The following is a 26853-nucleotide window of genomic DNA, read 5'->3' as shown; positions in this document are numbered from 1 at the left end:
GTGCCGGATGACAGCGGAGCTCGTTATCCCCATGGCGCTATCCTGAGCATTTTGAACTTAAGGGAAGATTACCCCGAGACAAGTTATCGAGACCAGCGCGCCGTCTTCACCAGGAAGACCTCGTCCATAATCAACTCGGTCGGCGCTTTCAAGAATTTAATAGTCCTTAATTTAGGTGACTCTCCCTCTCCCACCCTCCCCTCTCTCTCTCTCTCTCTCTCTCTCTCTCTCTCTGTCTCTCTCCCTGCAGCTCTAAGCTTATAATGATGATCTCCAAGTTATCGGACCCTCTTCAAAGGCAAGGTGCATTTTATCGCGTTAAGATAAGTAAGATGATTGTGCGAGACATATCACGACTCTCATTCCGCTTGCTTTCCTCATTAGCGGATAATTGATTATATAAATTCTCCGGATGAACTGGTCGTTAGGAACATAAGTAGCACGAGGACGATTGGAAAGTTTTCACGGAGTCTTTCCTCCGCCAGAGCTCGACGGCGCAGTAAACGCGTCGTTGAATAGTACGCGTGCTCTCCGACGGAGAAGCGTCTCCAATCGGCAACGTAACGACTGTTATTCCATCGCGACGCTCCTCGTTAGCTCTTTCCGCCCGCGTAAGTCCTCAACTATGCACGATTGTCGCGACTCAGGCAATTAGAGAAATATCGCCGTGTCGGTGCGGACGCGCGCGTGACCTTCGCTCGACTCGCGTCCTCCGCTCCCCGTCCGATAGCTGATGCGCGCCTCTAATTGTTTATAAAGCGCCAGTCGAGCAGTCCGAATAAACGGGGGGGGGAGGCTGATTGAGTTTTGTGGGTTAATAGGCAGCGCCCTGTCGAGCCCACTCTCAGCTGACCCACGAGAGAATTCACCCGGCCCCGTCTTCAATCCCCGACATTACACTCCTGACTGAAGCTTCCATATCCCGAGGCTCGGTAACCTGTGACTGTGAGTTTAACAGATTGAGACACGACGGCCGACCTCTTCCTTTTCCTCTTCCTCTTCTTTCATCCCACCTATCGCGCCCGCTTTTTCTTTTCGCCGGCTTTCCCGTTCTTCCCCCTCCCCGTCGAGCAACTCGGGGAGGTCGATATACTACCACCATCGCGCACTCCACTTTCCTCTACCCTGGGCTCTTCGCCTTCCTTCCCTTTCTCGCCTCGTTCCCACCTTCGAGGACGAAGGCCACTTACTTGGGCTTTTTCTCTTTGACCTACTGCTGCCACCGACACGCAGATCTGCGCGATCCCTCGGCACGAAGCACGATAAGCGACGTCAGGACGTCGGGTGGCCCTTTTAAGCTCGACCTACGACGACGACGGTGGTCGCTCCGCCCGATCGGATAATGTCGCGATCGATTTTCCAAATCGAACCGGAGCCACGAGGGAGGGGGTATGAGACGGTTTGTTTGCGAAAAATATCCGGCGATCTGACGCACCGATGGCGACAGTGTTGGTAGATCCGCCGTCGCGCGCGCGCACGCGAGATCGCGTTTTGTTTCCCTTTCGCTTTTTCCCGTGTCTTCCCTCTCGCTCGTAAATTCGCGGTGTTTTAAACGGCAAATACTTGAAAAGTAGTGCAATTTTTCCGAAGCGTAATCTTACATCTGAAACGAACAATTCGTGCCGGTGCAAACGACTCTGCGCGCCACGCAGGTATCGCTTTTTATCGCTCCCTCAACGTTCTCTTTTATATATTTCATAAAGCATCGCGCGTCCAAATGCGGACTCGTTTCACGCATCGCGAAAGGGTCCAATTTTTCTGGCAAGAACTGTGGATGTACGCGCGGATAACGCGTTGCATATATAGAGGCGAAATAAATAACAAACCGCGCGCGCGCGCGCGCGTCGCGGGTCGCGGTCGGAAGAGGGAACGACTCGATTTTATTTCTGTATAATACCGAATTTCAGTCTCTTTCTCGCCCCGCTTTTTTTCCTTTCTCTTACTTTCTTTTATTCTTCTTTCTTTCGCCCCACTCGTCTGCTTTTCGTTCCGACCCGGTTCCTGGCTCCTGCTAAGCGTCGGCAACGACGGCGACGGCGGCGGTGGCGGTGGCGGTGGCAAAAGTTCGCGCGAACTGTGACATATTTGGAACACTTCGCAGCTGCTTCGCGAAAATGGCGAAGGATTGTTAGTTATTCCGCGATACTTTTTGACGAGTGCAATCTGGCAGTGACTTGCAAGGTCGCTTAAAACATTACGCTTAATACATTCCAGCTGTGACTGTAGCATCAGCGAAACCTTGAGGCGCTTGTAAATAATTTTATGCCCCGTCATTTTTCCGTTTTAATTATCCGCTTAATTATCGCTTAATTGTCCGTTTTAATTATTCGCGCGTAGGAGAGTGTGAAGCAGCGTGAAATGCGCGGAAAGAAGTCCGTTAATGAAATCTAACAAAACGCGACTATTTTAATTTAATCATCATAAATTTTCCTTCCCGCTTCCGGCTTCCTCTCATCTCCGACTGTATTCTTGAGATTTTTGTTCTTCGTTATGACACAATAAAGATATTTAGGGAATATAATACAAGTAGCGTCGTGATTACCTTAATTTAGCTCATCGCACGCGGAACTGCTTGATTGTTTAATCAGGATTGGGTCAATTAGGATATATGAACCTGCAAAATCTCGCCTCGTGGAATATTTAAATATCGTGCGCGCGCGCGAAATCTCGTTCATTAACGAGGATCGCCGGGGAACGGACGGATGGAAAGACAGAAAAGCCCATGCTTTGGTTTCTCACTCGGAGAAATAGATAATTGATCGATTGATCGATTACTTGTTGAAATAACGATGATTCCTTTTAGCGGGAGGGCCATCAAGCTCTCGAATTCTCTCCCCGAAGCTGTCTGTAGGGCGCGCATGTCCCAAATTATGCATGGCCCATGGTCGCGCGCTGTAGCCAGTCTGTTTCCACACGGCGGATACGGACTGCGTCATCGATACGCGTGAGGCTGTTCTTTATATATTTCTATTCTCGCACGTGCATGAGACGCGTGCATTCTCATGCACGTGCGACCTTGTGAGTTGAACTGGTGCTTGGATTTTTGCGATCTGCAACAACGCACTCACCGCTTGCGAGACACGCACGCACCGCTTGCGAGACCCCGCCCCGTAGAGTGTCACCGAAACGCAGAGATCGAGGTTTGTTGGCTTTCGCATTTGCATGACAGGAAACTGACACACGCACGCACACACGTGAAAGAGCGCGATCAGGACACGCGCGGCTGCAGATCGGCGATCCGAGCCTCCGAGTGAATCTTCACGAGTTGATCAATCGCCCCTGAGGTTGGAGGAGTAAGTCCGTAGAGTTACACATTTCGACGGAAGCGTCAGTATTTTGTACGTTCGTAGAAGTAGGTAAAGAACTTAGTAGAACGTAGCTGAGAGAGAGAAAGAGGGAGAGAGTGCATGCGGGACGAGGCTTTGTGACGCATCTCGCGATTATCTCGAAGTTACATGTCCAACTCCGTATCGTTTCGCGCTGGAGTTTCTCGACGCTGCGAATCGGCGGGGCGAGTAAAGAAGAAATTTGAGAACCGATGTATATACACGTATACACATAACACACACACGCACACACACACACACACATACACGCATATACGCGCGCGCTCACGTCGATATTTCGTAATGTCTCGTGTTCGGCCTGACGTGAAACAAGAACAAGAGGCATCGAGCGAGAACGACGTGGATATTTCCCTATTTTCCGAGTAGCAATCGGAACTCGACGAAGCGCGGAATTCGCCAACTTCACGAAATTCGCCCGAATACGATATAATGTACACGACTAGCTAATGTGTGCAAATATTGGCTTAATTTCCGGCGTAAAGATCCGAGTGCAATGTTAACGCGGGGAAAATGGTGAAATACAATTTCGCAAAGCCGCCGCTTTTCTTACCGCGAGAGTCATAGCTCATCGATCGTAATTAATTCGGAATTGCACGTTGATTGCTCTTTCTCCGTTCATATTCGATCCTCGGAACGAGCCGGCCGCGGCGCGGCGATGCGGCTCGCCGATGGAATGCCTAATGTCCGCAGAGAGCCTGTTTACTCGAGAGTACGATTAATTGTCGACCGACGCGCATCGTTAGAACTCGTGTCCCGTTAAAGTAACGCAGCCGCAGGATCAGGATCCCCAGCGGCGCGTGAGCTGCTAAGCGTCGCAAATTGAGAGCCCGCATGTTCTCGCGACAAATCCGAGCTTCGAGATGATCGCGCGCGCGCGCGCGCGCGCGCAAGCGATTGAGGGAGCAATGCTCGCGCGCCGGCGCCCCTGCCCTCATTAACCTGCATCTCTGATGCTGTTCAGGCAAGGTGGACGAGAAGGCGACGCAGCTGCACGCGATAGCGTCGCTGAAAGTGCTGCTGGACGCCACGAGGCCGCACAACGGCGCCGCGACGTCGACCGCCGCCCATTATTCCGGCGCGCCCTCGAAGGAGACGACCCTGCAGCTGCAGCAGGGCTCGCAAGGCACCACCACGACCACCACGACTACGACCACCACTGCCGGCACCACCGCCGGTATTCAGGAACTTCCGAACGGTGGTATTGCCGTCGGTATCGACGGCCTCGAAACGGTAATTATCGCACACGAAGGAGAGAGAATATCCGATGTCGCGCTAATGGAACCGATCGACGAATCCTGTCGATCCCGATAGGTCCCCCCATGGCCCGCATCAGGATCGCCGGATCGCGTTGCAGCCGATTCCTCTGAAAATGTATTTCACGCTGGGAGCAAAAGATCGCAAATATCAGCGAGATTAGACTTTTCTCTTTTCGGCCCCGGCCGTATTTTCCTGCTGTTTCGAGAATAAGAAAGCAGCAGTTGTAATACGCGTATATATTATTATATCGCTCGCATTATGATAATACCAATTACAAGAATAATCCTCCTAACTATGATCCTTTCGCTGTACGATAATCAGTAAAAATACCAAACACCTTTTTCTCAGCGCGCGCAGACTCTCTCTCTCTCTCTCTCTCTCTCTCTCTCTCTCTCTCTCTCTCTCTCTCTCTCTCTCTCTCTCTCTCTCTCTGTGCTCGAGTTTCCTTCGGATTCGAGCGTTTCCGTGAACTTGCGGACACAGCTTATTAAGAAAAAGCTCGTTGGCGCAAACGCATTCGTGCTGTGTCACAAAGTCGATCGATAGCTCGTCTCCACGGAAATGATGAGCGGTTCCGCTGATCATTTCCAAAGTGCAAAGTTACAAGCTGCGCGCGTTGCCGCTGTAAGAATCCGCGATTCGTTGGACGGTTGCCTCTCCGGCCGAGGGATTGGAATAATTTGCGCGTTTGCCGCGCTGTGTGTCGCCGTAAAAACAATAGGGACCGAGAAAGCGCTGATTGGAATTTGTCGTTCCACTTTTCTCGGCGACGCGCTCGATGATTCGCCCGCCGTGTATCGGCCGTCACGTATCGTGTCAAACGTGACCGTCCGGACGCTCGTTGTTTTTCAGCGCGAGCAGTCCTTCGGTTCTCCAGCGTGCGAGAATACGCGGCCGGTCAAATCCGCGACTCGATAAATCGCCCCACGATGGGCTAATTTCGGGATCGGTATAACTTGGCGATCGCTGTCGCGCGCCCTCACGAGCACGCGTCGTGAAGGGCACGTCATGGCTCGATATCGTAACGCTCCACTTTCCGTTGTGAAATGTTTGCTCCTATCACGACTTGAATATCCCGAATTAGAATAGGCGGCTTAATTTCCACAATACTGCGAATCACGCAAAGTAAATCCTTTTTAAGCCGCACGTCGAACGTCGCTCGAAACGTAACATTTCTGTCTGTGTAATTTTCAGCTCACTGCTACTCGCACACGGGCGTTCATCGATTTGAGATTGGAATGTGGTACAATTTGGTCGAAAACACGAGAATTTGTACGACGGCTCTCAGATATTCGTCCGCTGTATGAAGAAGGAAGATTGATTGAATTAACGTGAAGGAGCCAAGCACACATTATTAACGAAGGAACCAGAATTTCTCTCGGACGCGAATTTGGCTCGAGAGCGGCAGAAATTCTGTGTCCTTCGATCCAAACGTACTTGGTTCCTTCGTTGTCCCGTCAACTGAAACTCTTTCCTCCTCCTCCTCCTCCTCCTCCTCCTCCTCCTCCTCCTCCTCCTCCTCCTCCTCCTCCTCCTCCTCCTCCTCCTCCTCCTCCTCCTCCTCCTCCTCCTCCTCCTCCTCCTCCTCCTCCTCCCCCTCCTCCTCCTCCTCCTCCTCCTCCTCCTCGTGTAAAGAGTACAAAATAAGCGCGCGGCCGATAAGAGCATCGCGGCTCGATGGTTGCGATTGATTGCTTTTTGCGGAAAGATAACATCAGCAAAATATCACCCACGTCGAGATATTTTTCCGCTTCGCAAAGTACGTGCGGCCTTTATTTATCCGTCGGTTCTTTCCGACGGCGAACCGCGAGCCCACATTCCGATCATGTTAATACCAAAGTTGCCAGCCATCCCAAACGCGGTTCACCCAAGCGTCCACATACCACGTTGCGAGAAAACGCATCGTGAAAGTTACTGGCTCCATCGTCGCCGATAAGAGTACAGACGAAGAGCAGAATATACGACGGAGAGTAATTCAAAGAAAGCAAGTCGCGAGATGACGTTGTTGCTTCCCATACGCGGATGCTGGCCGAGAGTCGTAAACGCACATACCGAGCACACGGTAGTGTACTGTGGGCGTAATGGTTGAAGTCGGCATTACGAGGGAGAGCCGCGCCGGTATAAATCGAGACATCGCGTTCTCATCCATTAAGTCTTATCGGGACAAGCGCAATTCTCACCCGCGCCGCAAACCGACCGTGCGAACTTCGCGATCATAAATCAGCGTGTCGCTCGATATTTGTCGGCTTCGAACTTTAAAGTTCATCCAAGGTTATTTTACCTGCTCGGCGAACTCGGTCGCGTCAAAGGGGGAGGGAGAGAGCGAGAGCTGTGAGAAATCGAGGCCCGTGTCGCGTCGCGGTGTCTCGCAAGAAACTCGCTAAGATTTCGCGAAACGCGCGATCACGACGCGGTAGACGCGGTTTCGCGATCGTCGTCGAGGGCGGCGGATGAGTGAGGCGGGGGAGGAAGGGGAAGAAGGAGAGAGCAAAAAGAAGACTGAGGATCGATAAGGTTTTTATCTATGTCGGGCGCGCGACGATGTTCTCCTCGCGACGGGAAATTTTCTTGTCGCTTTCCGTTCTCGGGGGAGATACGACTGCGGCGAGACGGTCGATGTGGATGAAGGGGAAAAAGAGAGAGCGGGAGAGAGAGAGAGAGAGAGAGGGAAAAACCTAACGAGCACGATATTGCTTGTCTGAACTTCCCCGTTGTTCGTCAGATACTATCGCGGTGAATTCCGTCCACACTGACGGACGGAGATAAATATTCAATAATTCTCCCCGACGCGCCGACCGCCGCGATGGAACGCTCGAGAGCAAAAGAGAGAGAGAGAGAGAGAGAGAGAGAGAGAGAGAGAGAGAGGGGGGGAGGCAGAGAGAAGAAGAGAACTCCTCATTTCCCGTCTCTCTGCGCTGACCTCCAACTTGAACGAACCACCTTCTATCGCTATCCTATACTCCGGCTTCTTTTGTAACCTCCAGAGGGTTCTTTAAAGCGACGTCGCGAATTGCAGATCCGCTAACGGATAGATAGGCGCGTTTCTCTCGCGCGCTATCGGAATCCCATTTAAGCTCGTTTAACGACCGACAATGCGATATCGCGGTACGGTAAGCGGGCCGCGAGCGAACGAGCGCTCCAGATCGCGACGAATTTTCCGCGAGGGACGCGAGACAAAATGCGCGCCGGGCGCGGCGGCTCTGATCGCGTTGCTCTAATTAAAACGGAGAACCTCCCGGACGGCTATACGGCACAACGCAGCACAGCCGCGGCGGCGGCGACGGCGGATCGCTGCTCGTCGCGCGACAAATTGCGGCGAGCGCGCGCGACCCTCGCCCCTCGCGGTTCAAATCGATACGCCATGCGTCGTGTCATTTTCTTGCGTCGGGCATCCAGCCTGGCTTTTATCGCGCGCATTAACGTTTACCGCCGCGCGCGCTTAAAAAATGCATCGCACGTATAAGCGAGGCACGTTCCCGGTATCGGCCTCTTATCTCGGCATCGCCCTTCGCTTTTACGATCGACTAAGAGCGAGATCAGCTCCGGCGATTCCTCTGATTCAATCAGCCGCGATATCCTGCGAATTTCCGTTAAGCTCAGTCGCAATCCTCAGTACGCAATTCTATTTTAACGCTTATTGTTCTTGCCCCCACAAACGGGTAACGCGTCGCGCTGCCTGGCCGTAACGGCGAACGCAGAGAGAGAGAGAGAGAGAGAGAGAGAGAGAGAGAGCCGCGTGTGACCCACATCAGCGACGCGAATAGCTCGTCGCGTTGTCGCGTGTCAAATCCTCTTCTTTCCTCACAAAGACGCGAAGGGCAATGGCATTTTGAATTTCTGCACGAATCTATTGGCCTTCTCGAACGGAGAATCCGATTGGAGGCTGCGCCGACGCATCGTCATCGAACGTATCGCCGACGTAAAGGGAATGTATATCGCGTATGCGGGAACCGCGTCTTCTTTCCCAGTCCCAGCTGAGGAAAATCCAGAGTGTTGGCTTGCTTTCGCAAGTGTTTAGTTGGCTGTTTATAGGGGTAGTGTAAAGGGAACGGAAGACAGAGAGAGAGAGAGAGAGAGAGAGAGAGAGACAGAGAGAGAGACAGAGACAGAGACAGAGAGAGAGAGCTCCGCCGTCTTCGCTCGCATTCTCGCGCGTATCTGCCGCGTTCGTAGGACGACTTCCGATGACTGTAGCGATGAGTGTTGAAACAACGACAATATCCGCGCGAGCGGAGGCGTGAACGCGCGCGCGCGGTTGATCGTCGCCTCGTTTTGGCAAGTTACGACGCCCGACGATGCTGCGATCGGAAATCGACCGATCGTTGCAAGTTCGCGAGGATATTAGCCGGCGCTCGAGGTATGACAAGGCGCGCTCCGGCGAGGTGAGGGATTCGCAGTCGGCTTTGTCCCAAATGAGCGAGGAGAAGGCCTTTTCATTTTGAATGCATCGGGAATCTGGGTCAATGCTGCAGCCCGTACCCACCACCCGTCGCTGCCATTGCCGCTGCCGCTGCTACGGCTTGCCGGCCAGGCAAGCTTTCCACGGATAATCGGAGCAAAGTCGCCAACCGTCCGGTTTTCCGCGCGAGTTTCCGGATTTGCGGCTGACGGCTCGACGACGACCACGACGGCGACAGCACGACGCGACACGCGAGCGGGGCTTGTGTGTAGTGCCGGACGACTCGGTTGACAGTGAACGTTGTCCTCCTTGATTCTACAAGAATGCGCGACGAGATCCGAGACGAATGCAGGCCTCTGCCGATGCTAATCGAGCGAGCCGGAGCCCGTAAAATCTCTCGACGCTCGGACGACATCTTCGATCTTATTTCCGAAGACCTCGCCGATGTGGGTCACGTTGGGTCCTCGATATTGGTTCGCATTGCGCCGCTTTGAGCTGCCAACAATGAAACAACTCGCGGTTAGCTCGTCGCAGCGATGCACGACTCGTCTTTTTCTCTTCTGCTTTGCTCTCTGCTTTGCTTGCAGACAGCCGAGCCTCGGTGTCGTCCGGGCGATCGCTTTAGAGACGTCGTTTCCGTTTTTCCGCCGGCAATTAGCATCCTGTTGATCAGAATCGAGCGGCAGTGTCGCCTGAGCAAGCGAGCGAAACTCAATCCGAAAGCACTCGGAGCAATAGGGATCAGTCGGAATTACAAACAGTTGGCCGTACTTTCCCCCGGAACGACGCGGAACGCGTCGGTAGTTTGCGGATGTAAACGTGCGGCATCGCGTCGCGGTCGCGTCGAGGCCGGAATGACGGAAAGGGACTTTGTACCTTTGCCGCAATACTCGTAGTTTTTAAAAGGGCCTCTGAGAGCTCTGCGGCATCCCTCGTCTACAGCAACGCGCGTCGATGTTTCCGCCGCATTCTCCGCCGGAGAGGCAACGAAGTTAACCCGCGTGCCTCGCGAACACGGCCGCCCAACCGAACACACTTGACGAGCGCGCTCGGTCTTCGATTTTACAATTCCTCGTGTCGGAACCACGTCTCCCGAACATTCTGCTATTTACGAGCTAAAATAACGCGGCTCGTCTCTCAGCCGCGCTCATAATGGCCGCACTCGGTACTAACACCGCTCAGCAGGTTGAGCATTCACTGAGCTCCCGGCTTTCATTTGGCTTGTACTTTAGACCTTGATCAAATCTAAAGCTTTATGCACCATTTAAAACGAGGAACACGCTGAGCGGTTGTGCTACCAAATGACTGCAACGTACGCCCTCGTTTGTAAAGAGTTTGAACAAACGACGGGGGGAGGAGGGGGAGGGGGGGGAGGGGGGAGGCGATTTCAGGCAACCCTCACTTATCCTTCAACATGTGTTCTTCGTTTGCAGGGCGATGACGATGAGCCTCCGGAGGCCTTGGACATGGGCTGGCCTAGCAGCCCGAGGAAAAGGCTAACTTACATCTTGGTCGCGCCAATCTTATTCCCCCTTTGGTTGACGTTACCGGATACGAGAACACCCAGAGGTAATTGTCAATTATCTTTTTATACCGCCGCGCGACTTTTTCTCCCTGCCCAACCGAACGTTTCTCAATTTCAACGACGTCGTCCCCGTTCCTTGATCCCGGCCAAAGCCTGGCGCGTGTAACGCGAAGGAAAAATCAAATAATTACGCTTAGGCGCTTTTACCTTCCTCCTCTTGCTGGGGAATTGTACTTTCAAATGAAGGCGAAAGTTATAACAAGCTCGAGGAGGTCGGACCGAATAAAATTCCTCGCGTTTTCGTTCGCTCGAGGCGGCCATATATTTGCAGCAACATCAACACCTCGTCCGGTGGCCTACCTCCCTTGGGTGTTTTCACTGTGCAGACCCTTCGGATAGCGAGATATTAGGTTCTTACACACTCAATGAGCGATCGGCCTCGAGTGGGGAGGTTAATAAAAGCAGTCGAAAGCAAGATCGTTAAGCGCGAGATCGTTCGAGCGGTTTGATTTACATTCCTTGCGTCCTCCTTCTCTCCTTCCCTCTCTCCTTTCTCTTGGTCCTCCGAGAATAAAGAGAAAGAGATCTGAGAAGTCAATTAGGATATCTACGAGACGAATATATAAATCTTTGTGTAGAGGGCGGAGAGAGTCTTAATTTGTCGAAGTTGGATGGATAGAGATAGATATGAATCGAAAGCGGGACGGGGAGAGCTTTTAATCGACAAACACTTCAACGATATTACGAGAAATAGCCTAATGTCCTCCCCGCTCCCTCAGTCGTACTGCTCTTTATGCTATAAATGAAATAACGCTGTTAAGAGGCAGCGCGGAAGCGCGACAGAGTAATTTCTGGTCCAATTTTCTTGTAATAACTCGCTACTCGTGCCGCATTCGTTTCCGCCACTACCGTGACCGTTGGTGAATAATCGCGGACGTACACACACATGCACACACGTTTGTTTCTTGCACGCGCTCGACCGCGATAAATCGCTAACTGAAATAAATAAATTCTCGATCTGTATATTGTCCAGCTGAGAACGCGACTCGTTAGGGCTCAAGAATCTCTCACGCTATTTAGACTACCCGACAGCGGATTTTGTATACTCGATTACACCCGCTTATTGCATATCTAACGTATCGCTCGGCCCGTCCAAGTGTGAATGACGATTTATCGCCCGTCGGAAATATTAACCGACGAAGGGAAGGAGGCGCGCAGGAGCGTTTCGAATGCACCATTAATTACAACTCAATCTCTCTCTCTCTCTCTCTCTCTCTCTCTCTCTCTCTCTCTCTCTCTCTCTCTCTCTCTCCCCCCTCTCTTTCTGACTTTTTCCTTCGGATATGTATTTGTTTCTTTTGTTTCCTTTTTTTAAACTCGCTGAAAACTCGTTTGGGTCGGATTAAATCCTATCAATCAGCGCAGACGTCGCATAGCGCTTCCGCTCGTCCCATATCGATCCCCGGGGTAATATTGGCGTAACTCCGGGATTTCGGCCCGTCGATCTCGCGGAGCATGGAGATAGGATAACAAATTGGTCGCATCAACGACAGGTCGGTCAAACGGCATTCATAATTACGGTCCCTCGCGCGAGTCCGCCTCCGGCTGACTTATGAGTTTGTTTCTCTTCGTCCTCCTCGTCCTTTTCTATTACGCGCTCGAAGCGCGTTACTGATGCGCGATGCGCTCTGCAGCGGGGATCCACGGACGGAAGGAAACCGAATGGCGCTCGTGACCTCGCGAGAGTTTTTCGCCGCGTCGTTTCTTCGCCGCGAGAGACGCAACGGGTCGCGCGTTATCGCCGGAAAGCGAGAACGTTGCCGTCTCGGGAGAGAATTTCCTCTTAATAAGAAATATTAAGATCGGCTCGCGAGCGGTGCGCCGTTGCCGCCGCCATCAATCACGGGCGCGCTGCGTTATCACAGACCATTAACATGCCTCTATTGCGACGCCGCACAATGCCCGCGACGAAAGATGATATTGACACGCTAATTTCACATTGGAGACTGATTGTTGCGCTCATACGAATGCAATAGATGGGCGGGCGAGTGGGCGGCCGTGCGCTCGCTCGCGCCACGCCGATTCCATTGTCGGCTAAAATTCCGATATGTCCTTTGAATTTCAGCAATCTCGGCCTTTGATTACTGATCTATTAATATGGTCATTGCCATGATCAATTAACGCGGGCTCGCACGCGTCGCAAAACGCACGGAACGGTCGCGGAATCGCCGGCGATTATTTAGTCCGCTTGTTCGCGATATCGTTGTATATGTTGAAAAATTTGCGTCAAGGGACAGATGGTTTTTTGTTTCCCCTTTTTTTTATGCATACACACGCATACATGTGTGTATATACGCAGGCAAACGCGTGGTCGATTTTCTCAGTGCGATTCTTTCGCCTCTGAATTTGTTTCCAATTTAAACGCGATGCCGTTGAAAACGGTGGATGTGGAGCGATGAGCGCGAATATTTCTCACATGAAATTAAGATCTACTTCCGTGTCAAATGGCGCTGCCTCTCTTCATTTCTCGCGCGGATAAACGGATAAACGATGGAATAATTTAAACTACTCCCGGGCTTATACGTTCGACTAATCTCGCTTAAATTAAGCAAATCAGCGATCGCACGGCATTCCCGGTTGCCATGCATTTCACTTATTCCGCGATAATTTCATTTACTCCGATTAAAAGATTAATATGGACAATGGATCGCCCACGACGGGGAGGGGGGGGGGGAGAGAAACTTTCGTTCCGTTTTCTCAGCCTGCAAAGTCGCCGTGATCATAATTGCGCGAGGAGGGTCTAAGTTACGGCATGGCGATCGGTCGAGCGCATTTAGCATACTTAAACTACTCCCGTTAATGGGAACTACAGTTAACTACAACGTAGAAACGGGACGACTTCATAATTCCGCCCCGGAAGGACATTCCGTCGCCGGTCGCGGGAAAGAGGAGGAAGAGAGCGGTGTGACTTTTCGTGCGGCGGCCCCCGACTCGGGGATTCCCACGGGAGAAATTAACCGCGCACGCGGCTAGCCGATAGCCAATATCATCGGCGTCGCCAAGCTTTACGCGGCTGCGATTAATGAATCGCGATCTCCACGAGGCAGGGCGCGGCGCGACGGCGAGCCGTGTGTATTATATGTGTAACGGATGCCGCGCATCCGTTGAATTTCAGGGAAGAAGTTCTTCCCGGTGACGTTCATCGGCTCGATCTTCTGGATCGCGGCGTACTCGTATCTGATGGTCTGGTGGGCGAACATCGCCGGCGACACAGTGGCCATACCGCCGGAGGTGATGGGCCTGACGTTCCTCGCAGCCGGCACCAGCATACCGGACCTCATCACGAGCGTCATCGTCGCGCGAAAGGGCTACGGCGACATGGCTGTGTCGAGTTCCGTCGGCAGCAACATCTTCGACGTGACCGTTGGGTGAGCATCCAGCCCGACTTTCGGCGTCGCGCGACGTGAGACGTACGGCGCGTCTCGCGATGGCGATGTGAAAGCTGGCCGTATTACGACGTACGGCGAGTCGCCCGCCTGAGACATATCGGCGATATCGATATCGATATCGATATCGCATTCCGTTCTCTCGCGACGCGTTTCGCGCGCGCTTTATTACGCTTATCAAACGGTCCCGGACGACGGAGGACACTTGGCGAACCCGTGGAACACTGTGTGTCATCCGTTTCGCTCGCATGGCGTATGAATATTGCAGTTTTCGCTGTAAGAAGGCATTCCCCTTTCTCCCTGCATTCTCTTCTTTTTTTTTTCTTTTTCTCTACGAGCCGTGGAGAAGATGAAAATTCTTATCCTCTCTCGCCACGCGAAAAGCCAGCGCGAAGCTGAAAGGTATTCCGAGCCGCGTGAAGGCTGAGCCTGAGGGAAGTTATATTTTATTAGTATAATATTGTAATGGCGAGATATGTGTTAAAAGGGGAGTGACAGATAAGCACACTATCGCCGAGAGCATTCGTGCTCTTGCTACAGTTGCCATTTTGTGCCACGCGATAGCATGTTGCAGCAACGTGTGTGTCTCGTTGATCTTATACGTGAATAGAGTTTCACGATACACCCCGATATATATGGAACAGAATTGCCAGACCACCATGTAGATAAAAGCTGCAGAAAAATAACAAATGTATAAGTGTGTATGCGCGCGTGTGTGAGAGAACATCTCTAGAAAGCGCGGGATGTCATGTCGATTTTCCGAAAGGATTATCTCGAATCTCGTGAAAAGATAAAAAGAAGGAAGGGCCGCAGCATGTAAATTAGCATGCGCTAGATAACGTGGACCGGCGCGGCGGTGCGGGAAGAATAGTGTGGAGTAAACGGTCGCGCGAATATCTCACAATAGCTCGACACACATCGGCATTTGCTAAACACACAAAGATTTCGGAATCGCGGCATCTCCGCAGCACGCTAAGGCGCAAAGCGGAGCGCCTCGGAGCGACTGAGAAATTTAATACCCGAAAGCGCGCGCTGTGTTTCTTTATTTTCCATCCCGGACTCATTTACGTCACGCTACATTGAGAGATCGATTAACGAGGAGGGCCAAGTGCCAAAGAGGCCGAGAAGCTTATTCGGAAAGAGCGCGATATCAATCTCGAATTTCGGTAACGGTAATCACTCGGGCGGAATGAGGAAACGTTCCAGCGTTCCATTGCGTTTAACATCGAGCGAGAAAATACTATCGGCCGTTTCACGCCGCGCATTTAACGCTCCATATTATTATTATTATTATCATCATTAGCGAAACACGCGGCGGGATTGTTTTTCGGTGATGGAGCAGCCGACATACTCATTTCGCTGCTTTTTCAGCGTCCGACTTTAGTCCGAGTTTAGTCGGCGCATTAACATCGACGGAATTACACCGACGATCAACAAGCGGCATGTTTCTCTACCTTCCAAGTGATCGAGATGATAAATTTTTGAAGAAATACATTATGCAAAATGGGGCAAAAATGTTCGTTTATTTCTTGTAGTTTCAATCGACGTCTACGAACAGTACCAAATGCGCGTCGCTGCATAAATCCGAATAATTTTTATAAGAAACTACGCTCACTTTTGTGCGCTTGGTAGCTTGTGTTTGTAATGTTAGTAAGGTACGCGATATCACTGTCGTTTATTGTTTCTCATTTGCTCTCTCTCGTTTTTGTCCACCAAACACGAGCGCGCGCGCGCTCATCGCGATACTCCGCTTGCATTGCCGCTGGAAGAAACGATGCCATTGTTATTCATATTGTGCACTCCGGAGTATATGCGCGGCCAATGGTTGGTACAGTTATATCGATGTTACGCTGAATGGAGCTGTACTTAGCTCACCTTCAAATATGCATCCGCTTCGAAGATACATTCGCGCCGCGATCCGAATCATTAGGCGCGTAATTGGATGTTACCTGCTAATGTACCGACGTTACGGAGTATCTCGGGAGCAAATTAGACGAACTTCACAATGCATCCGACTCCTGAATCCCGACTCCTGAGTTCCCGAACGGCGGCTCACGCGTGACATTTGCTTTTCTATATCCACGAGACGCATTATTGCTGCTATTCCTCCGCGCCGCGACCGTAAAAATCGAGACACGTAACAGCGCGACGAGCATCCGGGGGCAGATACGATACCATTTACGAGAGCCTCTCCAAACGCGCAATATTATTTCGTAATTCTTGCATTCGATGGTATCGAACATTGCGAGGTGCTTTGCCGATGCTACTCGAACAATGTCAGCATCGCCGCGGCGAGGGATCCGCGGAAAACGGAAATTGATAGACGATAGGAACGATTACGGCTCGTAAGATATCAACGGCGCAGCGCAGTTCGATAGACGAGTCGAACAATATCGGAATTATGAGGCTCTCTGCGCATGCATGTGAACACAATGCATTTCATTGTGTATATATGCAATTAGTGCATGTATGCGGAAATACTATACTACGTATAACGTCAACATACCCGTACACGTATGGAATAAGTGTGCATACGTGTATGCATGTTTATTTTAAAATGTAAACATCTGAATAAACATATACAGAGATTCCGGGATGTTTTGGAAACGAAAAATTGCGAAGATTAATCAGGTCAAACTGAGGAGAAGAGCCAAGTAACATTTTGCAACAATCGCAATAGTTATTAAGTTATTGATAATTGAAAATGACCACATTTCTTTTAATAATTGATAACTTGAAAATTTGCGTATTTATTTAGAAAAAATGGTAAAGGATCTTTTTGTTCAAAATGACCCAATTTACAATTTTATGACGACTATTGTGTCTAACAATAGATATGAGTATATTGAACTTTGGACTCTGAATCTTGAACACAATAGCCGTCATATAATTGTAGATTAGATCTGAACAAAAAAATCCTTTACTATTTTGCAAAATAAGTACGCAAATTTTCAAGTTATCGATTAAAAAAGCTTCTAAATGCTATTTTCAATTATTAATAACTTAATAACGATTGCAATTTTTGCAAAATGACTTTTCTTCTCAGTTTGATCTGATTGATCTTCACATCTGATTAATCTTCATACTTTTTTAACAACCTGTATAAGACGCATACACGTATGCACGCACGTACGCTCTTTCTCATAATGTATGCTCACGCATGCGATACGAATCGGAATTTTGCCGACGAGATCGGATAAGGTTGGAAGAGGCATGCGGTATTGGTAGCCGGGACCGTCGTGGTATTCTCATTATTTCACTGTAATCGCATTCGTTATTCGCTTGCCGGCATTATTGTATTGTTGGCGGGGGAAATGCCGCAAATACTGTTCCGCGGACACGACTCACACTCTCTCTCTCTCTCTCTCTCTCTCTCTCTCTCTCTCTCCCCCTCTCTCTCCCTCCCTCCCTCCCTCCCTCTCTCTCTCTCTCTCCCTCCCTCTCCCCCTCCCTCTCCCTCTCTCTCTCCCTCTGTCTCTTTCTCTCTCTCTCTCTCTTTCTCTCTCGCCGCGATAAGATCTCGAGGAGACTTCCAGCCGCCCATGAGCCGCCGCCCAGTCGAACCGTGTTTTTCTTCAGCGCGTTTAATGAAAATGCACGGTTGTACAGCCGATCAACGATCGATCATGGTTCACGTATCCGTGATCGGCTGCCAACTGGCAAACTGCCTGGCGGAGAGAAGGAAGCGGATAAATATTTCTGCTCCGTACGACGCTCGCAACTGCGCATCAAAGGATACGCGATATATCCAAAATACATCGACCGCATTGTTACGCATAAACGGGTAAAGGCATAAATTATGGATGCTACATTTTGCACATATATATATTTTTTCGTTTATTAGCGCAATACCCACGTTTGTAACCGATCGATGCAATAGTCACAATCCCGTTGCGCAAATGCACGTACCAAGAATGTTCCGTCGAGAGCATATCACGTTTCGCGAGTCGCGTATGAAGAAATCATGGTGGTACGCGAGTTTCTATGGAGTTAGAACCGACGTGTGCGATCCGAGTAAATGGTATAATTTCGAAAAAGACGCAATCTTACTGCGCTAGGGAGGAAAACAAGGGTGCTTTCAGGATAACAGGAAAGAATTCGATTTCGAGATTCTTAAATTAAACAGCGGACTGGGAGAAGAATTCAATATGACATATGATCAATGATTCAATATGATCAAATATGTATGATCAATATGAGAGAGAGAGAGAGAGAGAGAGAGAGAGCTCTCGATAGCAGTTGGCGATAAACCACCGGCCGTCTTGAACACCAATTTCGCGTGACTCTTCGCGTTGCTGCAACTCTGTCACGAATCTCTCGGCTTTTCTTCTTTTACTTTGCGACAATAGTTGTCGAGTGTACAGGAGTGCGTTATTCTTGAAAATAAAGACTAGGATGGGGAATAATGTTACTTGCGGCGGCAAGTCAGTCAGACAGTCGGCTCGATGTGCGTTTTGGTTCTGTCCGCAGGCTTCCTGTTCCATGGCTCCTGTACGGCTTGATCTATGGGAAACCCGTGGAGGTGAACTCGGTAGGCATGGTGTGCAGCATAGCGATACTGTTCTGCATGCTGCTGTTCGTGATCATGAGCATCGCCTGCTTTAAGTGGCAAATGAACAGGGGTCTCGGCTTCACGATGTTCATCCTCTACTTCGTCTTCGTCGCCGTCTCGCTGATGTTCGAGTACCAGTTGTTAATCTGCCCAGTGTAGGACTGCCAGGACAGCAGCCGTGATAACGGGCGAAGCAGAATGCATCCCCTCCGGCAGTGCGTTGCCGGAGGCGGAGGAACACGTCTGCGGATGGACGTACACACACTTACGGGTCTCGTCACCATCATCGTCATCGTCGTCGACAGGTCTCGGTCAACGAGAAAAAACTCTTCCCTGCGGTAATCCCGCAGCTTCGAGCCCCGAGGAGAGAAAACCGTGCCAGTTATTATCTCTTCCTTCCCGCGCGCGCGTGCGCACGTGCGAAGGAAATTCAAAGGTCAAACGGCAATATAGCATCATCTTCGTCACACATCATCGTCATCATCATCACCATCACCACATCACCCCATTACCACCGCCACCGCACCATCACCGGTCATCGAGTCGCAGCAGTTTACGTACCGCGCATATTACAAGGTGTCTTGTTCTCTAGTCGAGCTGTATATATTGTATAAATCTTGAAATACCTGAAATGAAATACTCGTCTTGTTATAAGAATTCATCGAGCGCGGCACTCCACGACCGCTCGAGTGCGCTACTCTATTTAGGCACGGCGAGCGCGTTAGCCGATCGTGCCAAGGACCAAACGAGTGTAACTTCGTATAATCCGCAGCAGGGGAGTCACCCGGCTAAGTTCGAGTTCCACCCTCTCGAGCGTCTTCTCCTCCTCCTTCCTCTTTTTCGTCCTCTGTTTCTCCTCGTTACTTGCGAGCGAGCAAAAGAGCGAGTCGGCGAACGAGCGGTCCCGCAGATCGCTGTCGCTACTCGCCAGTCATTTATTATTACAGACCGTCTTGATTCAAAATATTCGGACTTTCGCGACCGGAGAGGCCGGCTTGAAGGGAACGGGTGTTCAGATGCGACGGCGACGACGTCGTCCAGTCTTGAAGAGAGCGCGTCCGCGTCGAAGCGCTGAGCAGCGTCTCTCAGCCGCAGCCGCTGTTATATTAGCAATAAATCAACGCGATTCCTCGAGCTACGGTGATCGAACTGTCGGATTTCTCCAACGTCCAACGCAGACTCACCGCGATGTTTGTACAAAATGCGCTCGTAGGACTTCTTGTTTGACTCCTTGGCACGCTCATGTCCGAATATTATATATGTATATATATATATATATATCTATGTGTATATATATATATATATATAACATTACCCTAGATGAAAAGTGGCCTGACCGCTCGCCGATTTTTCTCTAAAGCAAGACTCTCTCTTCGCCTCTACTATAATTGTAGGATAGCGTTATAATTTCATTCTGTTGTGCTCACGGGATCCAATCTGACGCGGTGCGCTGTCCGGCGTTTCGTTTCGACGAGTGAGCAGAAGGTGCCTGCTCGAGTGAGCCTTCAAGTGCTACATATACAAACGTGTTGTTTCTCTCTGTTGTTTCGGTACATGGACAAGCTTGTCAAAAATTCACACCATGAAGAATCAAAATAGTATCGTCGGAGTCATACATTCGAAGAGTCGTTTCGTTCCTCGCCGGATTTCGTTCTTCCGAGTAATTTTCGCCGCGTAAGTCGTCAATTATGATCACAAAGTGAAGTAAAGCGGTGTTTGGTCGATAAAAGAGAAATTCTACGCTCGTAAAAAATTGTTTCAGACGCCGCCGAGAGTTTCTATACGTCGTTCGATCGAACGACGCGATTCACAAACACCGATAATCACATCTCGAACAAAACGACTGACCGCTGCACCAGTTTTACAGAGCACGATCGGAACGGATGTTGCTGTTGATACGTGAATAAGAGATCGAATGATGGAGGTAATAGTAACGGTAATCAAATAACACGAGACGCTGACCGGCACCGAGCGTTAACTCCTGCTTTATTTCCTGCGTTTTCGTTGCGGTGAGTCATTATTTCGGGCAAGTTTGATGAGCGCGGCAAGCGAATTCTCGAATAAAATCAAAGAAAATGTGTTCATCGACGCGATGATAGTGTTAATTTCGAGCGAGATCACCGCGGTGACGGTCGTTCTCGGTTAATTATCCGTTAATTGCGCATTAAAACATCGTCGTCGTTTCGGGTTAGTTAAACGCGTTCTTACGACTGACTAAACTTCCGCCTTTAAACGTTGCTTTATAAAGTGCTTCGGTTGCAGTCGTACACACCGATCAAGCGAGTCCATTTAGTCCATTTATTCGGTGCTGGTCAACGAGCGAGAGTGAGAAGCGAGTCCGTTCGAGCGCAAGGAAGCGTCTCGTTCGCGTAAAGACAACTTCGATTCGATTCCGCGCGCGAGTTTCCCCGTGTTTCCTTTTAAAAATACAATTACTATTACAACTACTACAACTACTATTACTATTATTACTGCTACTACTATTACTACTACTATTACTACTACTACTACTACTACTAGTAGTACTATCACTGCTACTATAACTATTAATACTATTACTACTACTACTACTACTACACTAGGAAAAATGTATTGTTGCGTGAACCAAAATTTTGTTGTAACAACAAAATTATTTGGTTAAAATATGCCCAACAAAACTGTTTAGTTCCTGTAAACAAATATCTTGTTTGATTACAGTTTGTTCGTATAACGTAATACTTTTGTTATAGCAACCAAAAAGCTTTAACTATATGAATTTTGTTAAAAATATAATTTTTTCTTAATATATAAAATCTAAATTTTAGTGCCCAGAAAGACAAAATAGTATCTATTGAGCATTATTTTAGTTTATGTAAAATAATATTTCGTTATTATGTAATTTTTATGGATAAAATAATTAAAATGCTTAATTTTTGTATATGAAGTCTAAGAAACAACAAAATCATTTGGTCTAGAGAACAAAGCAGAAAGATATATTTAGTTGAGACAACTAAATATTTTGTTATATAAAACAAGATATTTGGTTGCTATTAAAAAATACCTCAATTAAACAGTTTTGTCAGAGATACTAAATTTTTTTCCTAGTGTACTACTACTACTACTACTACTACTACTACTACTACTACTACTACTACTACTACTACTACTATTAATACTAATACTACCGTAAAGATCTAATCTGTAAGCAACATGCGAAAGCAAACTTTCCCAAGTGCATAGAGAAAACTATTGCAAATCGCATACTCGGATTAGTGCGTCGTGCGAGGATCTCGGATTGCCCAAGAACACTCTCGCATCGCTCGCCGACGCGCCTTACGCGCGATCGAATCCTCGTACGGTATTTTCTCTGCGTGAGGAAAGTATCGAGATGTGCGCGCGCGCGAAAACGCGTAGAAATTACGGAACGTGCCGGGCACGTATGCGTTAAACAAAAAAGAAAAAAAAAACAATTCCGAATGCATGCCCTGAAGCAAGTGCGGAAGATACGGACGAAACGTCGAGTCGCTTAGATGTTGCACTTTCCGTGATGTCCTATCAGCTTGATACTCTCCGAGCGGCTACTATTTTTTCGCTAAATTCGAGTTTCCGACATTGCACTACGACATTTGACTAAGATACTATTAGAGAATATTAAATTATTAATATGATTGTTATATGTGCACAGAGTGAAGATAAACGAGTAAGCGAATGAGCAAGGATTCACATGGATGTGTGTACGTGTGAATGTGTTTGCGTGTGTGATTGCCGATGCGTATGTGTATGAGAGAGAGAGAGAGAGAGAGAGAGAGAGAGAGAGAGAGAGAGAGAGAGAGAGAGAGAGAGAGAAAACGATAGAATGAAGAAGAAACGCAGGAAAGGAGAAGCAGGGATATGTATAGACGCAGAAAGCGGGCGATTTTTAATTCAAGTTACAGGGCTCGTGTTGTATAAAGTGTTTGTAAAGGATACGTTTTAAGGGCATAGAGGTAATAGTTATAATGTGATATCGATTATATTACGTACGAAATTGGGAGGATGTTATTATACTACTTACGGTTTGAGAGATACAAAGAGAAATAATATACTTGGTAGCCTGAACGCCTAAAAGCGGCCTATAGCTTTTTATTAAGCTCACAGCTGAAGACGCAGAGAAATCGACCCATAACGTAAAGAAAAGAAAAGGAAAGACCATGATAATATATAAATATATATACATATACATATACATATAAAAGTACCGTCAACGTTAATCTCGATAGAGCGAATTTTAGATTACCGAAGAAGAAAGGAGACCGCACACCGTAGCGAATTCGGCGACGAAACATAACAGGGCGGAAACGTGCCGTACGACACATTAACGCTCGTATACACGTGTAACGATACCGACACAATCGTTTACACCTTTTTGTATGATCCTGACGTTAAAGGGCGAGGAGGGCGATCCACGGTCTTGCGGCTTTTGCGCCTCGCATCGCGGCGTCACGGTTTCACGCGCGGTTGACAGCTCTCTATTATGTTTATCGACCCTTCCAGACGAACTCTATGTCTACCTGTCACATCTGCCCGATAGCAAACAGCGTGGCGCTGTCGTGGTTGCTTTCGTGTGCTCGATCGTGTTCCAGAATCTGCAGATCCACGCCCGAATTGGATTCCTCGCGCTCGGGTTTGCCCGAAGGGCAGACAGACAGCGTTTGTGGGTCGGTGCGATCGGTGCGACCCGTGTGCAGTGGGCTGAATTCCCATATCTCGGGTCTTGCGATATCGGTTACCTGTGCGGCAAGAGAATGTTGTTGATACACGCCAATTGAAAATTAACACGTACCCATTAGTTTCCAAAGAATCAGACTCGGGACGCATGCTCGACGCACGATCGCGGCACGGGGAGGACCACGTCGTCGGACGTGGATTCTCGTCTGCGCGAGACGTGCGAGAGTCGCGTCGGATGACGATAAGCGGTAGAAGTACAAAGTTAAGTTAATCGAGAAAGAAAGAGAGAGAGAGAGAGAGAGAGAGAGAGAGAGAGAGAGAGAGGGAGAGAGAGGACGATCGTGCAGATATCACGGTAGCAATTATGATTTAAATAGAGAGCGAATGAGACGAGTGGCGACGATCTTGACAGCAATGCGATCCTCCCGAGATGTCGGTCGTTAATTAGAACGGCGATGACCCCCTTTCGCGATGGAGCTTTCAGCGTTACGCTGTTACGAGAGAGGAGGAGTTTCGCGTGCATGACGGTGCTATTTCTGAACGGACGCACACTTCTTTTGCCTTCACGGGCTTTCGTTGCCGATCGTATTCGTTCTTCTTTCCGGAGAATCTCACCCACGTCAGCGACCTCATTCTTACGAGTCGAGTCTTGAGGGCGCGATAAGGAGGAAACTACAGTAAAAATCGGAAGAGATCTCGGACGGGAGTGGAGACGGAGCGTACACGGCGGAAAAAATGTTGAATTAACGTGAAAATGGACGAGGCAAACGCGTGCGTTTTCGTGGATGGGGACAGATTTCTCGGCTTTCAGGGGCAGAGTCTGCTTCGAAGAGCCGGAAGTTCCGTCTCCAGGCCCGAGACAGCACGTCTGATTCGTTCGTTGTCGCGTTGACTCGGGTGATATTTCTCCCCCGTGTACTTCACACTTCGGTCGATGCGAGCCGTGCGAAACGGAAGTCGCTGGGGACGCGCGTACGACAAATCTGCTCTGAGAAAGACCTCTCGACGAATGCACTCGGCGATGAGTCGTCCTCGGGCGAATTTAGCGCTCGGCGGATCGCCGCTTGAAAAACAGAGTCGGGCTGCTTCGTGACGTTGAACGATAAATGGAGAAATGTGTACGAACTGCGGGAAAAGTGGGGAACGCGCCGTGCCGGGGCACTTTACAGCGTAATGTGCAGAGCACGAAAAGGATTAGTCTGTCAGTCGAGCGGCGAAACAGCGCGAAAGCGGATTAGCGGCGGCGAATCGCGTGATAAGTCGAAGGTCGTGCCGGACTTGGCCCCGAGGGCTCGAAAGCGCAGCGGCAGCTGTGCTATCGGCGTAATTTATGCTTCGTAATATACTACGGGACGGGACAAACATAACCAACGCCGCGCTGTCGGGGGGAGGAGACCGATCGGTCGCCGATTTCGGGACGTCGCGGTCGGTCGTCGGAAGCGCCTTCGACTTGCGAGATTCATTACTTCCGCGCGCGATATTCCGCCCGGATCTCGATGGCGCTCGTGCGAAAAAGTTATATTCGACCGACGATATCGGCATCGAGATAGAGCACGACCCTCGCGATACGGAATCGCCACGCTCGCGCCCGCGATAGGGGAACGCACCGGGGGATGATCGAGTGCAGCCAGCATGGCGTGTCGTTGATTCGTTCGACATTATCGCGCGCGCGACTCTGCGATCGTTTTTTATACGCAGAGGAACACCGCGGCTTGTAATTTAGAACATCATATAAGGACATGACCGTCTGATCCGATTCTTGTGTTGTCGAATTGTCAGGACGCACGCAGGCATATTCGCGCAGAGTGTGATGAGAGCAAGCGAGCATGGGAGAAAGAACGAGGGAAAGAGAGGAGGAAGGGGGGGATATTTATTTATGTGCATGCGTAACGCACGTACGTAACTTTCAGTTTGACAGGCGAACGCGACGAGACGAAGCTCGTGCTCTTGAAAGAGATGGAAATTGCTCCACAGCTTGGCTAAGAAATGCGTCGAGATTGGGATGCGAATTTTTGTTAACTCTGTTATCACGCGTGGAGGGGGCGAAATATTATCGAGACAAGAAAAGAAAGGGAGGAACAGCATGAAGATCTCATTAGCGTCATTAGTGTCAGCGCATTCTCAATTCAAAATAATGTATAATGATTATTACGATGGATTCTGCTTGATTTTTGAGGGCGCCAGAATACATGTACACACGTACATACACCTACACACACACACATATATATATATATAGAAGGTTCTGAAAATACAATTATTGTTTTATATTTACAAAAGCTTCATTTCCAAACGAGTGGCTTTCGAGACTTTTATTCGCGCGGCAAGAACGAACTTACATTGTTACGATATGTATAGGACCCTTTTATATTTTTATGTGGATGCAATACACTGTACTGTTTAGCGTTGATGGTAGCTGTTAACTTTAACGAATACACGGAATATCTGTCGCGCGCTCGTAGAAACGCTCCGAACTAGATCTTAAGCGCAATTGAGCTTAAGCATTGAGAGCATTTAGTTGATTTCGTACTTTTTAACGTAGCTTTTGAGAACCGTAGAGGAATTTTTACATCCCGACGAAAGTCGGTAGAGGTAATTAGAGCCGAGCACGCGACGACGATCGAAACGATCCCGTAATCTTCGACGCGAGTAGTTTAACAAAGAAACGAAGGAAAAAAAGAGAAAAGGACAGTGAACGACGAATCTGTTCTCAGCACCTCGATTGATCGTGCGATCTTTGAGAGCGCCCGTCGCTCTCTTTCCGCCGATTCAGCGCGATATTGTATAATTGTCACAATTATAACGTGAATATAATAATAATAACGCGGGATAGTGGAATAAAAAATGGGACACAAAACGCACGCTGTGAAAGATAACAAGATCGAACGCTTCGAATATTTTCTTGGCATTCACAAAGCGCGAACGCACATATCAAAGAGAGAAACGTTGAACATATATATATATATATATATATATATATTATATATATATATATAATTGATTACTTAGTAATATATTATTAATGACCTAAGTCGTAAGATAATTATTAGATGAGGTTATACGAACGTTATAAAGTTTCTATGATTACAGATTATATATAAATATGTATTATATCGTTCGAATTGTAAGTTGGGGATTGTCCGCCGATTATCGAATTGTATATGTATCGGAAGAAAGAGCATAGACGATTGCGATCAGCGTGTTATCCGTGACGCAAATATCGGAAGGATCTCGTTTCTCGGGCTTTTCTTTTGATATATGTATATATATATATATATATATGTATATATATATATATATATCATTGTCGTCATTATAAAAGAGGAAAACGTCACATACATAGGATTGTACCCCCGTCCATCGCCGCAGCAGTAGATTTACGGGATACGACATAGTTAAAAATTCACGACTTACAAGATAAATTAGGTCACCGCAGAGTGCTAGAAAAACAAAGGGCGAAGCGAAGAGAAATATAAATATATACATATATAAATATAAAGATAAATTATAAATATAAATATAAATATAAATTATAAATATAAATATACATATAAATATAAATATAAATATAAATATACATATAAATATAAATTATAAATATAAATATAAATATATATATATATAAATACATGAATACGCAA

The 26853-nt window shown here is 48.6% G+C and overlaps 1 protein-coding gene across 6 annotated transcripts in view; it reads left to right on the top strand.

Annotated features, from left to right (window-relative positions):
• The window catches only part of Nckx30C (solute carrier family 24 member Nckx30C), a 63176-nt gene extending 42142 nt beyond the window's left edge, over positions 1-21034 (top strand). For all 6 annotated transcript variants that reach the window (XM_025304493.1, XM_025304492.1, XM_019841428.2 and 3 more), the window contains 4 exons: positions 4309-4577; positions 10437-10572; positions 13704-13956; positions 18445-21034. In XM_025304493.1, coding sequence (XP_025160278.1) covers positions 4309-4577; positions 10437-10572; positions 13704-13956; positions 18445-18685 — 899 coding nt within the window. In that variant the 3' untranslated portion in view covers positions 18686-21034. The remainder of the gene's footprint in view (positions 1-4308; positions 4578-10436; positions 10573-13703; positions 13957-18444) is intronic.
• The last annotated feature ends 5819 nt before the right edge of the window (positions 21035-26853 follow it).

Source organism: Harpegnathos saltator, unplaced genomic scaffold, assembly GCF_003227715.2.
Source record: "Harpegnathos saltator strain DR-91 unplaced genomic scaffold, Hsal_v8.6 scaffold612, whole genome shotgun sequence".
NCBI classification, from domain to species: domain Eukaryota; kingdom Metazoa; phylum Arthropoda; class Insecta; order Hymenoptera; family Formicidae; genus Harpegnathos; species Harpegnathos saltator.
This window is presented reverse-complemented; position numbering and strand designations above follow the sequence as displayed.